General features: G+C 40.0%; 1 protein-coding gene across 1 annotated transcript; it reads right to left on the bottom strand.

Moving 5' to 3' along the window:
- Positions 1-6,361: 6,361 nt before the first annotated feature.
- On the bottom strand, positions 6,362-17,924 carry LOC308095969 (uncharacterized protein). Its single transcript, XM_080443165.1, has 8 exons — positions 17,413-17,924; positions 17,112-17,293; positions 15,665-15,879; positions 15,398-15,524; positions 14,930-14,992; positions 12,393-12,493; positions 10,990-11,101; positions 6,362-9,804 (listed from the first exon to the last, which is right to left on the bottom strand). The coding sequence occupies exons 1-8, from the start codon at positions 17,687-17,689 to the stop codon at positions 9,787-9,789; spliced, it is 1,095 nt and encodes a 364-aa protein (XP_080299291.1). The 5' UTR covers positions 17,690-17,924; the 3' UTR covers positions 6,362-9,786.
- Positions 17,925-18,422: the final 498 nt, after the last annotated feature.

Here is an 18,422-nt window from a genome sequence, read left to right as displayed (position 1 = left end):
GTAATATTATTGTCTGCTCATTTGTATGTCCATGGCAAAAATAGAATTTTGACAAAAATGTCCACCACAAGCCAGCAGTGAAGTTTACCATTTGTTGAGGCCCATGATATAAGCTGTGTTGTGAATGAAGCCTAAATAAACTATAATGTGGGACACAAGACATCTCTGATAGCCCTGGGCATTTACAGAGCTATGAATCACGAGCCATGGCTTGACTCGCACACTATATATTTATAATATAATTAAGAATATCAACTTGTTTCAAAATAAATATGTCTAATGTATGAATCTAATACTTTCTCTTCTTCATTTGTGATAGGCAAACATGCACAGAAGAATGTCCTATTTCCCTGGAAGAGTACATGTTATTTTCCGGTCTCAACTGGTCTCAACAAAACGGAGAGTGGAGGCCAAAGCCCAGAGAAAGAGGAAACTCCCAGACACTCAACCTAGCGGACGACTTTGCCGTTTCTGCCGCCAGGGGCTCAAGCAGGGGCCAAATAGTCCGCATATCCATACTGGGTTTCCAGGAGTGACTGGGAAGTATACATTTACTGTCCACCAAAAGTGCTTTTATTGTACAAAGGCATGGCAAAGGAGATGTCATGGAAGGAATTCCAACAATCCTCCTTCTATACCATGGAGAAGGATAGGTGGACAGCAGAGAGGAAGAAATGAGAGATATGCCAACGTCCCCCCCCCCCCCCCCCCATTTTTCCCAGCGGCTTTCAGTGCCCTGATCATGGACAAGGTCTGAAAGAACTGAATCTAAACTGTAAAGAATCCTGAGCAGCTATTTGCAAAATGTACGTACTGTACATAGACAAGTGAAATTCCATTCATATTGTATGTATGGCTTCTGCTTCTTGGACATTTTTATATACTGTGAATGATGGCTGCTTCTAGCACATTTTATGTACATGTATGACTTCTGCTTCTTGCACAACAAAAATCATATATGCCTTAAGACAGTGGTTCTCAAACTTTTTCATGTCAAGGACCCCCAAAATGATATGTATTTGGCCGCGGACCCCATGTCAAAATATGTTGTTCCAGGGACCCCCAGAAGCAAAGATTTGAGTTACAAATGTTCGCTTTAAAAAATATTATATTCAAAGATTTGCACAAAGTTTTACACATTTTCAAAAATAGCAGATCTACAAGCTCATAGCGCAGCACTCTGTGCTATTTTTGAATAGCCAAAGTATAAACGGTTAAAATTATTATGATGCTATATTAACACATTTTGCTGGGGACCCCCTGGAACACCCCCAAGGACCCCACTTTGAGAACCAATGCCTTAATAGTAGGGGGTACTAAGTGAAAAATCGTTACGCGGCGGATAAAAGCATGAAATTTTATACAGATGTCCCTTGGGTCATCCTAAAACATCCTAGAAGGGGTGCCCAAAAAAATCTTAAACAGGAAGTGAGTTATGGACAAAATCCAAAATGGCCACCTAAAATGTTGACCGTTGACTCAAAAGACACCAAAATAATCTCCAAAAAGCATAAAATGTGGCACACATGTCCTTTGGGTCATCCTAAGACATCCTAGAAGGGGAGCCCAAAAAAATCTGAAACAGGAAGTGAGTTATTGACCAAATTGAAAATGGCCGCCTAGTGTTGTCGATTGACTCAAAAGACAACTAAAGAATCTCCAAAAAGTATAAAATGTGTCACACATGTCCCTTGGGTCATCCTAAGACATCCTAGAAGGGGTGCCCAAAAAAGTCTTCAACAGGAAGTGTTGAAATTGAAAATGGCCGCCTACAGTGTTGGCGATTGACTCAAAAAGCCTATAGAATCTCCAAAAAGTATACAATTTGGCACATATGTCCCTTGGGTCATCCTAACACATCCTAGAAGGGGTGCCAAAAATAATCTGAAACAGGAAGTGAGTTATTGACTAAATTGAAAATGGCCGCCTACAGTGTTGAAAGATGATGCAAGATACCTACAGAATCTCATAAAAGCATGAAATGTGGTACAAATGTCCCTTGGGTGATCTGAACGCATCCTACAAGGGGTGCCCAAAAAGGTTTTAAACAGGAAGTGACCGCCTAAAAGCAGTTGACACAAAAGAAAACATAAGGGGACGTCATAAAAGTGTATAATTTGGTACGTACATTGAGTGCTTCTTAATATATCCTAGAAGGGGTTATTTATTTGTTTGCTTGTTTATTAAACTTTTTAGGAAGGGACCATGTTGAAGAAATTCTAAATGGCTGTTTAAAGAGTTGACCATGGCAGTCTGCATATTATGCAGACTCAATACGACAGGTTATGCAGTGCATAACTTGCCGTATTTTGTAGTCTACCTTCTGTTTTCATTTCTACATCACTTATTTATTTTACTTTCTGCATAATTTTTTTATTGTACTCTTTGAATCTTCTTTATTTATCTAACTCTCTGCATATTCTCATTTATTTTACTCTGCATCTTATCTTACTCTGCATATTCTTATTTTACTCTCTTATTTATTTTGCACTCTACATCTTCTTGCTTGTTTTACACTCTATCTTCTCATGTATTTTCTTCTTGATCATTACTGTTTTTTTGTGATTAGTGTTTAGTAACTACATGTATTCATGTGTGCCATTTCGCAATTACCAGCACATTGGCATAATGCTCTGCAAGGTAACCCAGCATCCCGGCATCTACACTTTCTCGAACAGAAGGGCTCAGCTTTGCAGCCACACTTGAGTTCTCTACAAACTTAAGCAGCCTCTGGCAAGAGTGTCCATAAAGGTGTCCACGAATCAGCGACTTTAATTTATTTGTCAGGAGATGGTAGAGATTGCATAGCTTTCAGGCTTCTGGACCAAATGCTAGATTGGCTGCTCGATTTGAATATTGTAGCAGTGCAGCCCGTGTGGGAGGAGTGTTTTCCATTGAGAGACTATTCAAACTTTTTTTGGCACCCCTTAGGATGCATTCAGATCACCCAAGGGACATTTGTACCAAATTTCATGCTTTATGAGATTATTTTTTATGAGTGTCTTTTGCATCATCTGTCAAGACTGTACACAGGCATTTTCAATTTAGTCAATAACTCACTTCCTGTTTCAGATAATTTCAGGCACCCCTTCTATGATGTCTTAGGATGACCCAAGGGACATGTATGCCATTATGAGATTCTTTAGTTGTCTTTTGAGTCAATCGACAACACTGTAGGCGGTCATTTTCAATTTTGTCAATGACTCACTTCCTGTTTAAGATTTTTTTGGGCACCCCTTCTGGGATGTCTTGGGATGACCCAAGGGACATGTATGCCAAATTGTATGCTTTTATGAGATTCTTTAGTTGTCTTTTGAGTCAATAGATAACACTGTAGGCGGCCATTTTCAATTTTGTCAATAACTCAGTTCCTGCTTAAGATTTCTTTGGGCACCCCTTCTAGGATGTCTTAGGATGACCAAAAAGACATGTGTGCCAAATTGTATGCTTTTATGAGATTCTTTAGTTGTCTTTTGAGTCAATCGACAACACTAGGCGGCCATTTTCAATTTAGTCAATAACTCACTTCCTGTTTCAGATTCCTTTGGGCACCCCTTCTAGGATGTCTTAGGATGACCCAAGGGACATATGTGCCAAATTTTATGCTTTTTGGAGATTCTTTTGGTGTCTTTTGAGTCAACGGTGAACAGTTTAGGTGGCCATTTTGAATTTTGTCCATAAGTCACTTCCTGTTTAAGATTTTTTTGGGCACCCCTTCTAGGATGTTTTAGGATGACCCAAGGGACATCTGTATCAAATTTCATGCTTTTATCCGCCGCGTAACGATTTGGCCATTTTTTGTGCTTAGTACCCCCTACTATAAAGGGTCTACACCATGAAAATCACTTTTTTCTTGTTTTTTTGTATTTTTTGGGGTCCCCAGTGTACCCAAAAAAATGTTATTCTTTTAAATTCAGTCATTCCTTCTCATTTCATGGATTTCCAGAATGGGCGTGTCTGAACAGGCAATCTCAGAATGGAAATGTTTATGATGTCATAAACATTAATGATGGCAAACCCAATGTTAAATGAAAAGTGCCCGAATCGCTCCGAAACTTTTTCTACCCCCCCTAAGTGGGGGTCTACGAACAAATACTTCGGGCTCGGATTTTGGCTCCGCCCCCCGGAAGTGGGTGAAACAGGCACCTCAAACACTTGGTGGAATTGTTCAAAAATGTTCAAAGTGTTTTTTTTTCGATTTTGTATTTTTCTTAGATGCTTCTTTTTATGCAGAATTTTTCCTTTTTTTTTTTTTTTTTAAATATATTTTTTTAATAATTTTTTTTATTAACAGACAGAATTGCTCAGTAGCCCCCCCCTGCACAAGAGGACGTTTTGGTATTGCAGCTGAAAGTGCTGTATAAGCCAGAGACAATTGACTTGGGATGAGTATATCTGAGTGATGATTTAGGCTCAAACCTTTTGAAAAAGGTTTGAGGGACATACACCATATGATATTAAATATCAAATATTTTTTTTAAATTCATGGTGTAGCTCCTTTAAGAGTTCTGGCGTACCTGCCGTTCTACCTGAACAATATTTACCTCTGTCTTACCTATAATGTGTATATATTTTGTATTTCATTATATCCAGAATTATTACGTTTTTATTATCTTTTTGTATTGTGTTGTATTAGCAGTCTCTGCAAAACATATGGCATAAACATTTCAATAATGTCAGTATAAGTGACAAAATAAATCCCTCTTGATTCTCTGAAACTAATAACTATGATCATATTTTCTCACAATTGAAAGCTGACAAATGACAATTAGCATGATACGAAAATTGTAAAGCTCTGTGTAAATATCTGGTTCATGTTTTTTTGAAAATAAATAGTTTCAGTGATTCTCAACCTTTTTACTTTCAAGGACCCTTACTTTGATAGGCAGACCACGGATGAAAAAGGTAGTGCTCACACATCCGTGGCCCAGGTGCAAGACAAACAAAAGTATTATAAAAAAGGAATAAAGTCTGCACACTGGTAATGCTGAAAAAAGCGTTTGTCAACGTTTCGGCCTGTTCAGACCTTCATCAGGACATACTGTATATGTCGTAATGAAGGTCAGAACAGGCCGAAACGTTGACAACCTCAATAAATACAAAGCAGAGCTTTTTTTCGGCATTACCAGTGTGAAGACTCTATTCCATTTTTATTAGACCACGACCCCCATACATTTTAACTATCTGGAATCACTTCCATATATTGCAATACCATGGACATGCTAAAGCATACTGAAATCACATTGGCTGGCCTTCACTACCATGATCGACAGGGATGCCCCTACCGCCGCCACGCCCAGAGGCGGCCGTCTCGTCGCGGGGCAGGAGCTGATAGTAACGGTTTACTAGAAAAGCTTTATTGATCTGTTATTACAGTGCAGTGCTGCCACCAGCTGGTGGCCAAGTATATTGTTCTGATGTGTGCTGGCCTCAAAGTGGCCCTACCACGGTATGCTATACGCACATTCGCACTACGTTGAGGAAGAAATGCCACCCTTTCAATGTTGCTCTATTATAGCGCCATCAGGAGGCCGATTTTTGCTAAAAAAAAATTTTTATATTACTCCTACAAATTTTGACCAAACATCACGCAAATCGGTACACATTATCTATATAGTCAAGTGATCAAGACGGATCCGTCCTATTTTTCACATTTTTTTCAAATAAAATATGTCAGCGAGACGGAAATTATTTTTATTTACCCCACAGTGCCCTCTACAGATTTTGGTTAATGGTAAGTTCAAATCCTCCAGATCTGTAGAGGGCACTGTGGAGTAAATAGAAATAATTTCCGTCTCGCTGACATATTTTATTTTCTGACCAAAAAGTGTATTTTAGAGAAGGTGGGGTGCTGAGAGGCTTCCCACCTCCGAGAATAGACTTTCAACAACACAAAACAGCCTTTGCTTCGGTGAGTAGCGAAATGGTTTTGTTTATTTTCACTACTCTTGAGCACTCGCAGGGCAGTGGAATTCCTTGTACAAGCGCAGAGCCCTGGGTCTTCCAGGGCGTTAGAGGGAACTCACTAACGCTCTGAACCAGGGCTATGTATTCCTGCACTGTCTGCATCGAGTGACCTCGGTACATATAGAAATTGATTTCTTGGATAATCTACTGTTTAGAGTAGACTGATGATAGGTTCTTGTTCTTGGTTTACCTATGATCCTAGATTACCATTTCTATGCATTTGATACCTTGTGTTTTCCTTGCTTACTGTAAATCACTCTGGATAAGCTAAATTGTAAATTGAAGAAACACTGTACATACAGAGAAATTACCTTTAAACACTTTATATAAAAAACAAATTAAATTGTAGAAACACTGTACATACAGAGAAATTACATTTAAACACTTTATAAAAAACATCCAAGGGTTAAAATTAACCTACAGTACTTCAGGTCACACAATGGACCATTGATATGCACCCAGCCAGGGTCATTCCTATGTTAAGAACAAAGGGGTTCCACGGCACCTCAAGCCAAATTCAGGCTGGTCCGGTGCATCTCAGGAGCCAGACTGGTATGTGTAGAAGGAAGGAAGGCACTGGAGCAAACTCGGACAATTAAGCCTTTTTTTTTTACAGGGTGCAGGCAAATAACGTGACAATGTTTCGATGTCAATGTTTGACCAAGTCTGGCTCGACAAAGTCACTCCTTCTCAGCCTGGCTTGGCGTTAGTGGAACGGAATCAGGCAGCACTGAGTAGACTTTGTCACACCTGGATTTATCTTACATGCAGGATGATTTAATTCTGCCTTTGTGTAACGGGACCCTGGTGCAGCCACAGCCCATAGGAATACGTGTATTGACAAATATCACCCTCTCCGTCCGACTTCCTTCCCCTCCCCTGAACTCGGACCAATTGTATTCCTATAGATGCTCGACAAGAACGGATGCACCGTGGTGGATTCGAACCCCCAGCTGCGGTGGCGGGCAGTCTACCATAAGCTCCTAGTATTTACTGCACTACTTAGTTACCCAAGCCGTGCAACTCATATCAGTATCAAACCCAGGACCTTGCTCTACTGACTACCCGGACACTGAAAACTACAAATACAGAAAATATAATAATAAAAAGGTACATTCATATGCTTTTTAACAGTGATGAGTCCTTTCTCATACAGATTTAGAATGTCTAGGTACAAGCCCAGTACAAGCCCTTTGAGAGCTCTACCAACTGAGTTCCCCAGATCATTTTTGAATGATTTACATGAAGTTACAATTAGGTCAAACAAATGACAAAAAGATTGTACATTGTTCTTCTATGGACAGGCACTTTCTTTATACCCATGTTATGGAAAACATAAATGGAATGATCAGCCTCGACAAAATGTGCTGCGATTCTCTGGTAGCTACATGTCATTACAATGCTTGTCGATAGGGAAGGAATGGTGAATTTATGCTGCAGGGTCCTAGCACATAATTTGGAATGCAACAACACATTGTCAGAAACTGTATTTTCTGACAACATAATTCATTATTTATGTATTAAATGTAAAATACAATAAATAAATAAATAAATACATTTCCGGTGCCTACATCAATTTGGCCCAGTTGTGCTGGCTGCTCTTTTTATAGTGTTACACCAACAGTGACAAATAAATGAGTCCCGACAAATAGCTGTAAAGCGTCAAAATGCAATTACAGTAAAATATTAAGTGCTTTAAAAGGTAGGGTAAGTGATTTACTTTGGTTCAAATAAGTGTTAAATAGCTCTATTTTCTGTTAGTACTCATTGCTATAGAGTATTTGTTCAGTAAAAGGAGTCTCCCATGTCTCTCCAGCTCATGCAAACAGAAAATGCATTTTCAGTGCTCTCTCCTGATTGGCTTAAATGTTGTCACCTACCTGAAAATGTACTATATTCTGTTTACTTAAGAGCTGGAGAGACCCCTGTGACCGAACAAACACTCTGTAGCAATGATTACCTTGCTACCTTTAAATAGACGTTCATCATGTTCTGTTCTTAAAGGTGCAGTCACTAGGTGTACTAAGTGCTAAAATAATTGTCCCCCATCCTGATGAAAACACCAGGCAAAAATATAGACAATTAAAGAAAAATTACCAATCTTAATCCGCTAGTGGTCCGACTTCCACTATGGTATTATCGTTTCTGTCGTATTCTTTGTGTTATTCATTGTCTCTGCTACATGGGCAATTTGGCATATACTCATGACATCAGGGACATGACAAATACAGGGATCTCCATATATGGCCATAAAAGGGACAAGGACTGACAGACACACAGATCTCTATATATGGTCAATTCTACCAAACTTCTAGTACAGGTAAAATCCCATTGAGATAAGAAATCTATTTTACGAGGGAGCCCTGTTCAGGATAAGCAGCAGGACAAGTTTCAAACATAAACATGTAACAAAATAAAATCACAAAAACAACTTAAAATGCAAAAGTGCAAACCATTTTCACAAGTGCACTGTCCAATGGTGTCTGTGAACAGTAAACTTTTAAAAGACCTAAGCGTGATCAAGTCCTTCAGCTTCAAATCAGTCTTCAAGTGATTCCAGGCTTCAGGAGCCAGTAAGTAGCGGGGAGTTGAAAATACTGATGGTGCCGTTTGTCATCTACTTCTCTCATTTGCAGTATGAGAGAAACATTATTCTCCGTATTCCTGTCATGTTGTATTTAATATATGCGTCTGTACCTCACCCTTTCTTGTTGTCTCCTTTTACTCCTCCAAAGCATCACCAACTGCCATCTAGTGGATGATTTGGTGTATAGCCTCTAGGCAATTCACTATGCGAAGAAACACACCTTTATGGAAAGTTTAAGGGTTTTTCAGGCATGGACGGTTACCCCAAAAGAGACAATGAGAGCGACTACTAGACTAAGGGATTATGGCTGCTCTGTTTTGACGGGCCCCATAAAAACACAAATAGCTGGTCTGGAATGGGGAAGAATCTGCAATTGACCGAGTGGCGATCTGATGAGAAAAGAAACTGGGGGAGGGGACGGGTGGATGAGGACCGGGCGTGGGCACGGCCACAGTGGCTGCAAACACGAAGCAGCTTGCGAGAGCTGGCTGAACAACCAAGGTCATTAAAATTGTTGCAGACCATGCTCTTGCCGCAAAACAATAAGGGACGCCCACGCCGGTCGGTGGTTCTGTTGTTGGCTAGGTAGATGGGGGAAGGTGTGGGGGGCGGGTAGGGGAGGCTGAGGAGGGAGGGGGAGTTGAGGGCTAGAAGGGCAGCGGTGGCTGAAGATGGGGTTTTAGGGCTGGGAGTGGCGAAAGAGCACAGGCTGGGTGGGGTTGCCGCATAAACTGCAGAATTCGGCTACCCTGCCTGCGGATAAGCGGCAATAGAGCTCGTTCGTGGTCTAGTTGGCAGCGGCTTTGAGGGAGAACTGGCGGTGGTACTCCTGGAAGAGGGTTCCTCCGAAACGGACTGCTAGGTCGAGTACCCCCGCCAGGTAGTCGTCCGGGCTGGGAAGTCGGAGCAGATGACGTCACGGTAAATGCTGAAGGCCAGGCAGAACTCTGCGACGGTGAGTGGAGCGGATCGTGTGTTGCTGGTGGAAGGGCGGAGGATGGAAGCCAGGTCAACGTTTCCCTGTAGGATCTGGTTGCAGAGGGATGGTGGGAGATCGCATTAGGCGGTGGGTCCACTGGACTGGCTGTAAAAAGAGAAAAGGGGGTGTCTGGATGGGGGGAGGGGTTATTGAGGGGAGGACAGGAAAGAACAGGGGGGGTTAGTTAGGCAATGCCACCGCTGGTTGTGGCAACGGGGTTTGACTGGGTGGCATGCCCAAAAGTAGGAGGGAGCTAGGATGAAATTAGAGCCTGCGGTACAAGGGACGATAAAATAGACAAGAAAGACATTAGGGGGTGGTGGGTGGCAGGCACAGGGTTAACATTGATTGCATGCATTGGAAATGCATTGGAAGAAGTAGAAATCAAGGATATGGCTGCAGGCTGGCTGGTGGAGGCGGTGTTCTGGGCAGGCGCGGCCTGGCCAGCCCTGAAGCCTCCGGAGCGGCCTCCGGAGCGGCACCATAAAAAAGGGAAAAAACGGGAAACTCCGAAAGGGTTTATGTATAGTCCAACGGAACGCCACACATCCGGCACCCTCCCCCCGTCGCCGCACATCCTTTGCTGTATGCATAGGTATGCGTAGGTATGCACAAGGCTTAAAGGAGAATTTTGCGATACTTCCGCCCGCCATTCTGGAGCCTGGAGAGCGGAAGTATCGCAAGACGAGACTTCGGACGTGATTTCAGTAAAACTGATCTGTAAACAACAATGGTGGCGCCCGTGTAGCAATACCTTAGCAGTCATATCAGACGGACCACACACTACAGATATATACAAGAAAAAAAGATTTTCGAGCGACGGAAGATCTAAAAGACGGCTGTTCTGAGCTGCGGTTTGGGGGGTCCGCGAAATGGAGAACTTAGCTTGTTATGGACAGGTGGTCCGGGACCAGTCTCATCATGACTTAACAACATCAAATCAAGTAGGGAAATGCCAAGGGCGAAATTCTCCTTTAACACATTGATTGCCAGAATTATTTCAGATTTTTTGCATTTTCATGCCAGGGTTTTTACATTGAAAAAAAAAAGTACTCAGGAGCTGAGATACAAAATGTTTAAGTTTTAAGTTAACAAGGAAGTGGATGGGAGTCTAGATCTTCGACAAATCATATCTCCTTGGTCTTTGGGTCAAATTAAAAAAAATATACGGTATATATATATATTTTTTTAATTTTATTTTTTTTCCTAAAAACGAGTTAACTCGATCTAGGCAATCAAGCGATGGATTCGTAAAAACGAGTTAACTCGATCTAGGCAATCAATGTGTTAAAGGGCCCCAAAAATCAGCACGCATTATGTGTGTGAACACATTGTAGGCACCCCTGTGAATTTTTGCCTACGGCCCTGACAGACTATGACTGCCACAGCATGCAGGCTATCGTATATTGGACATGAGAGTTCTTAAAGGCACATAGTAGGGTTTTTAGATACATACCTTTAGGCCGGGCTCTTCTGTGTTCCATCCTTGTTCTTCGGCAAACTTGTAAACATGCCCAAACAGATCAGGGAACTTCTTCATCACGTCATATTTGGCCACTTCTTTATCACTGTAAACAGAAAGCAATGTTCTCAAAGTCACAACTACAGTGATACCACAACCCTATCACTATGGCTGCCATATGGTAAATGTTCTCCTTTTATAAGTAATTATAAAATATTTATTCCACATTTATAAGAAACATATTATCATTTAATGCAGCATCACGGCTCCTAATAGCCAAAATTCAACAGAAGAGAATGTGTATTATATATGTGTACAAAATATAGAATAAAATGTGTCCAGGTCCAGCAGAAAGTGACAGAACTTGCGGCAGAAAATTAGAAAATAAAATAAAAACTTTTGTTTTTCATTTTCTTTCCAATATTAACAGAGTTCGATTGTTGTACAATCATTGTGGGATCTGCAAACACATTTAATTTGTGTCTAAAAAAGGGAGTATATATTTTTAGTTATAGGCTGTATTTACATGAACTTTACATGTGAAAGGGGGGATTAGCATACTCGCATTCCTTTGGCTACGATTGCGTTCCAGTTTCGTATCCGCCTCCGCCCATCTTCACAAGCGTGTCATGTGTTTACATGTGTAGCACGGTGTGGAGAAAGCATTACTGTTGCTAAAGCCAACAACAGTAGCATTATACGTAATTATAATAATATAATAATTAGAAAGAACGACCAGAAGGCTAAAAATATAGGGTCAGTAAATCAACCCGGGGATAAAATGCAATATAAATACATAATATAAAATGCATTATGGGGGTTCGTGGTCTAATGCATAGATAGCTACAGTAGGCAAATATTGTACTTTTACTCCACTACAATTATTTGAAAACTTTAGTTACTAGTTACTTTGTGGATTTCGATTATTATTTAAAGAGACATAGGCTACATTAACATAAACTTACATAAACTTTGGCTATTTTAAAATAGCCGATCTACAAGATCAGGTTTTATACTATTTTCAAAAGATTATTATACATTTTAGTACATAACTCTTGAAACGGGACATTCTGCATAATGAGTACTTTTACGGAGATAAGGGAGATTTTTTTTAACTGGGTTACAAATATTTATTTTCTTTTTTCATGTAGATGTAAACACACTGGCAGTTTGCATCATATGAAGTAATGCTATGAGTTTATTCATGAAATATATTTTATGGATGCCTTATTTGTAGGGATGGGACATTTCAAATGGTTACACGTTTAAACGAAAAAACAAAAAAAATAGCAGCAACTCTAAGGACTTGGACTTGGAAAAACAAAGAAAATATTTTAAAACATCAATAGACGGTAGTGACTATTCTTTGTGTTGTTTTAAAATCTATTTCAACTTACTAGTGCTCATGGAGATTGCGATTGAAAAGCAGAAGTCCAAATAGGTTCTCAGGGTAAGGCGTGCTATATGAATCCAGCTCCTTGAGAAACTTCTGTGGGATCTGGAATACACACAGTACAACTTAAAGATCAACCAGACTTAAGAACGTAAAGATGGATGTAAGCCTGAAATTATTCTTTAGTTACTAGTGGTGTAAAGATTAACAAATACAAATCAATTTTTTTACATCGTTGCAACTACATCGATGTGTCTAACGGTGTGACGAGGCCATCCAGGCGATACGAACGAAGCGCATCGGCACTTCGGCGTCTTCACCGTTTGGGTGTTTTTGTGCTTACAAATGGAACCAAATGGACCGTTGTGGGATAATTTTGTTCCATTTGTACACTCCCAGAGTTATTACCAGTTATACCAACTAACACTGGTAAATTAACGCTAAACTAAACTGTTAAAACAGAAAACCTGATCGACCACATCAGTTTCCTGCAAGTGGAGAAGTCTGTTGGATGGCCAATGCAGATGCTGCGTGTGTGTGCTTGCACGTGTTTTGGTTCCACTTTTTCCATTCGGGTCAGTGCTGTGCAGTTCAAATTAATAAGCATATATATATACACACACTTCTGAATTGTGAAGAAGTGGCCTATGTAGTGCAGCCAGGCAAGTGACAATTATCATACATGTGTGATGAGTGAACATCTATTACTCATATCTTGGAATATGGCAATAGCCAGGACAAGCACAGATCCCCAATCAGCCATTCTCCTAGAATAACAAACTCAGGTTTGGGGAATTCTGATAAGACATTCAAGAGACTATAGATGATCAGATATGGATTCTGTTACATTTTCGGGAAACAAATTAACATAAACTGCCGGGCATAGGCTGTAGGAGAGCATTCTCACATGCCCTATTTTCCTGTACAGTTGGCGGTATGTACCACTCTCATTCTTGGCGGAATAGTGAGTACAGTACTTGCTACTCAGGTGAGATATTACTGTAAGCATGCAATACAAGGCATTGTTGCACCTCAATAGTTGACCTGAGCCATGCATGACAACGTGTCATGTCAGGACATTCCACATTTTGGTGGCAGAGTAGTATAATGAGAACTTTCCCATGTTTGTTTCATGACCGACCCATCACTACCACTAATGGTATATGACTGAGCAACATGCATCTCTTGGGCTTGCTGTGTTTTCAAATTGTGCTTCTTGCTTTTAACCTTAAGCATAGCACCTCAATCCTTTTATGGGTTGAAGTTAGTTGTTTTTGTTTTAAGACTTTTCCATTTGATTTTAAATTAGCTTAACTTAGAAACGTTTTAACATTTCAACTTTGTAGCTTTGTATGTTGACACTCTACAAACATCTAGCTTTGTTTTGTTTTGAAGGTTTAGTTTCTTTTTAAGTGTTTCTCCTGAATTGGGCAGCTTTAAAATAAGTTATTTGCCAAGCCATTTGTATCCAGTTACTCTCCTAAATAATTCCAAATGAGATCATTTGGTTCACAAGTTAAGAATTGAATCGTTCATTCAAATCCGATGTTACACAAGCTGTGTATCATTTTAGATTTGAGTTTTAATCCCAGAAGTTTTGGAGTGAGTTCTCAATTTTTTCCCCCCCAAGTTTCCCGGCCTGAGCTTTCACACAGCAAAAGCTGATCTTCAGAGGGGGTCTCAAACAGGCGTGAGAACAGGCAGGACATTGTCTCCTGCCTCTCTATTGGCAATTATTTATTTATTTACTTGGCACTGAATGAGTTAATGTCTGACTGTACCTCGTGCTTTACATTTCTGTCTAATAAAGTATTCAATCAATCAATCAATCAATCAATCGATAAAACAATCGGTCCCATTTTCTCTTCTCCCCAAAACTCAGGAATTAATTCTGTGGATCTTTTTTATCCCATTTTTCATCCTTCTCTATTCACTCTTCCATATTTCCGAATTGACTGACCTTCACATTCGTCTTATTTCCATTTTGGGAGTGTAACTCAAGATAGAATAGAATAAATATAAGATAATATCTCTATAAAGGTCTTGATGTACAATAGTGCGCAATCGCAGTGCTTACTTGAAATGCATTTCTATGCATTTCTGTCAACTTGTTTGCATTCTTTGTGTATTAAGAGTGGACATGACTGAGCACATTGCAGAACTCATAATATTAAGTGAACATACTAAAGATGTATTGATATTTGACATTTTAATATATAAAACATTTTCATATCTCATATCGATATTAGTGTGTCTAAGACTTGCGTACGCTACACCTACTACGCATATCATATCAAGTTTTCTATCTGTCAGGTGCATCATGAGAGAGTCTGTGTTTGTGTGTGTGTGGGGGGGATAGTCATCTTCAGTACTTATCTCCTTAACTTTGAAGTCTATAAGAGCACTGTGGCACCTAGCTGACACGGGGCAACCGTGACCATAAGCCAGCCAATTACAATTGCACTAAGTGTATGATCTAATGTGCCAGGGGGCGCAGTTACCCAATGCGAGTCATCTCATGAAATTATAAAAATAACTCACCCAAGGGCGTATTGTCGTTGGGGCCAACGAGGCCATGGCCCCGTCTGTAAAAACCTGCTCCCCCTGGGGAAAAAAACAAAAAATCAACATAACAACATTAGCATTTCCTCACCCTATTCTGTTGTAGCCAACAGAATAGGGCTACCTTTGTTTTCAAATCGGGCTTATTTGCATTCGGCCGAATTGTTAATGGGTGGCCATTAAAAACCGGCTTCCCCGTCAAACCGGTTCTCTTGCCAGGTAAACAGTATAAAGAGGGGCCAGAAATAGCTCCACATTTCATTATTGTTGTGACTTGTGACTAGTCTACTACTCCAGAGCAGCATGCTACTACACTTCGCCGCCAGCTCCAGTAAGACGCCAGCAGCAGTGCCAGGGCACCAGCGCTCATCACCGTGCCAGCGGTCTGGGGCAGTCAAGAATCTGGCCCGGTCAACGTTAGAACCCACCATACGCTACTGAACTCACCTCTATATGTTTCCATTTTTTATACTGTCGCCACTCCTTGCGTTCCTCTGCCAACTTCTTGTTTTTTCTTTCTCGACACCCTTTAACTTTTGGGTGGTTCCCACATTGTCGCAAGTACTCCCTTTGTCTGTGCAAAAAATATATTATGTTACTCTTAAAAAATATTGGTTATATAGTAATATAGTACCTTACACTGTCTGATGCAACTGATTAAGATTAGCTGAAAATGTTTACATACAGCATAAGTCAATGAATCGTCTATCGTACCTGTGCTCTAGCCAAAACAAGGCATGAGCCAAGCATTCCTCAAGTGTAGGTCTTTCCTCTTTTCCATTGATCATCTGCTTAATGAGATGCTTAGGAAGCACATCAACACGATTCAGATTGTAGGATTCATCGTAAATGTTGCCTAAACATCCATTACCTTCGCCAAATGGATGGTATCCTCCAGAAAGGATGTAATATATCAACATCCCAGTGACCTTTAGAATGAAGATGAAAATGTTTAAGACATTTTTTATGTGTTATGTCATTCAACAAGAAAAAAGACCCCTTTGGGTGTTTGGCCCCTTCCTACCTTAAAGGACAACTTTGTTTTTTTTTTACAACAAGGGTTCTTTTATTAGTTTGTAATGATAATTAAACAATGAGTGCTTTCTATCGTTATAGAGATTTTCAACTTGGGGGGGGGGGCGGGGGCATTCGGGTAATTGGTAAAAAAAAAGAAAATTACACAATAACCCACTTATTTTTGTCTCCACAATGCCAAAGGCACGGAGGCCCCCCAAATTTTTCACATCGGTCTGTTATAGTGCCACCAGGAGGCACCAGGTGGTACACATTATCTCTATAGTCATGTGATCAAGACATATCTGTCGGATTTTTCATTCGATTGCTGTGAAACTGAGTACGTAGGCTACCATAGACATACATCCCCACTAGGCCAAGGAGGAAATGCCACCCTACATTTTTCAAATCAGCCTCAAGATGGAGCTATAACAGGCAGATTCATGTTTTGGCCTATAACTGTTGAACTGTAGGTCATAAAATCAACATCTTTTTTTGTGTGTGCAGAGTTTCACTGCAATCGGACGCTGCGTTCATGATTTGAGGACTTTTTTACCAACCGCCCCCCAGTTAAAAATCGCTCTAACGTTAGGAAGCAATACATGAACAATTTCCAACACTCATCTTTTAATCATTATCATTACAAACTAATAAAAGAACCCTTGTTCTAAAAAAAAAGAATTGTCCTTTAAAATTCGATTAAAGGGATATTTCACTTTCAAAAAAACTTTTGGTCATTTTATCGTCTACTCAGGCCTTTGTGAGCGCCCCAGACCGTTTTTAAGTTGCTCGATTCAGTATTTAGACATTTGATATTCATTTTATCAGACGCCCCCTTCCTATACAAACCCATTGTAACTTCAAACTCCATTTTAACCATGTTAGATTCATCAAAAACACCCGTCCTTGGTTCTGGTGACTCACCCTGCCCCCCTAATACGCGAGGGGGCCGTGTTTTTTCAAATACCTTTTTAATTTATTTTAAATATATTTTTTTGAAAATTGAAAAAATAAAATACAATAAAAAAATAAAATAAAATAAATGAAAAAAAGAAGACCGAGCCACCCCTAATCAAAGTTAGGCGCCGCTGATACAAACATACATAAAGTCACTTGGAGAGGCAGCTGGCACCGCAACAAAACGTACCTGGACATCACTCTGAAATGTATGTAGTTTAATAAAATCAGCATACGAGATGTCATCGTTCATCAAAGTCTCCTTTGCCCTCCAGTCCCCTTTTACATCATATATTGTGTTTAGGGTGGTTTGTTTTTCGGGCAATGTTTCGGTTCTTCCATAATTTGCTAATCTAAGGTGGCCGTCAATACCTGCAGGGCAACATTAGTACAGTAGATCAGTATAACAATGGGTCTTTTATCAAGCAACATTTATTCAGAATGTTTCTTATATTTGTTATTATCTGTTTTCCAACACTTTTGTATCTCACCTATCAAGATACTCTTAGGGTTGAGATTCCGGTGGGGTCTTATGGAATGCTGACTTTCTAAGGCTTCGAGAAGCTCTTTGACAAGCTGTATCCTTTTCTTTATAGGAAGGTTTTTGTTGGTGGTAAGGTATTCTTCCAGATTGTATTCACATAACTCAAGAACAATGTAAGCAAAGTTCTCATCTTTAGTCCTTATGTGATATCGTATAAATGAACGAGCTCTAGGACGTAACAAATTGGCCTCCTCCACCAGCAAATGGTAGAAGAATTTACCCATTTTCTTAACTGCGACTTCCGTGTCATCTTCTAATAACGCCAGGAACACCTCAGTTCCATTCGTTCCATGTCCTATGCGAAAGTCTTCATGATCAACATATTTAAATGTCCCAAAGTCCTTAACTGTAGGGTCATGGGATCCTTTCTTTATCCTCTCCTTCAACTTAATAAAATCGGAGTGCCATATTTTACTGATGTTTGTTGATGTATCAGCAACAAGGTTGGCTGTTGGCTCCTCTCCTCCTCCTTGATCTTTCAGCTCTGTTGATTGTAATAGATATTTTAAATGCCAAGTTGCATCCTTAATATGATGGAAAAAAACGTTTCAAGGAATTGTATGAAGGGAAAGTTTTGAAAATGGCCTAAGTATGACCCTACCAAAAACACTTTTTACCCTTTTAGTTTAAATTCAGACAATGTGCTTATTGAAAGTGCTGAAGGCAAATCGTGTTAATTTATGACACACATGTTTTTTAGGGGTATTAAGGTGTGCTGAATCCAAATCTGTGTGTGTCAAGCTCAAAAATGGCCGCTAAGCCCTCAAAATGGACCATTTAAAGATGGCGGCCGCCACTATGCTGTAATATATTACAAAGCATCTTTTTGACTAAACAAGGTAGAAACTTCATATATGGGGAATCCAATTAAATATTTTTTAATTGGATTATTTCTATACTTATCTGGATGAGATTGATTGTTACACTGAGAGCCGAACTGTCAGATGTCTGTACATC

This window comes from Gymnoscopelus braueri (assembly GCF_963280865.1).
Source record: "Gymnoscopelus braueri genome assembly, chromosome: 11".
NCBI lineage: Eukaryota > Metazoa > Chordata > Actinopteri > Myctophiformes > Myctophidae > Gymnoscopelus > Gymnoscopelus braueri.
The sequence above is the reverse complement of the archived record's forward strand: the minus strand, read 5'-3'. Positions and strand labels throughout refer to the sequence as shown.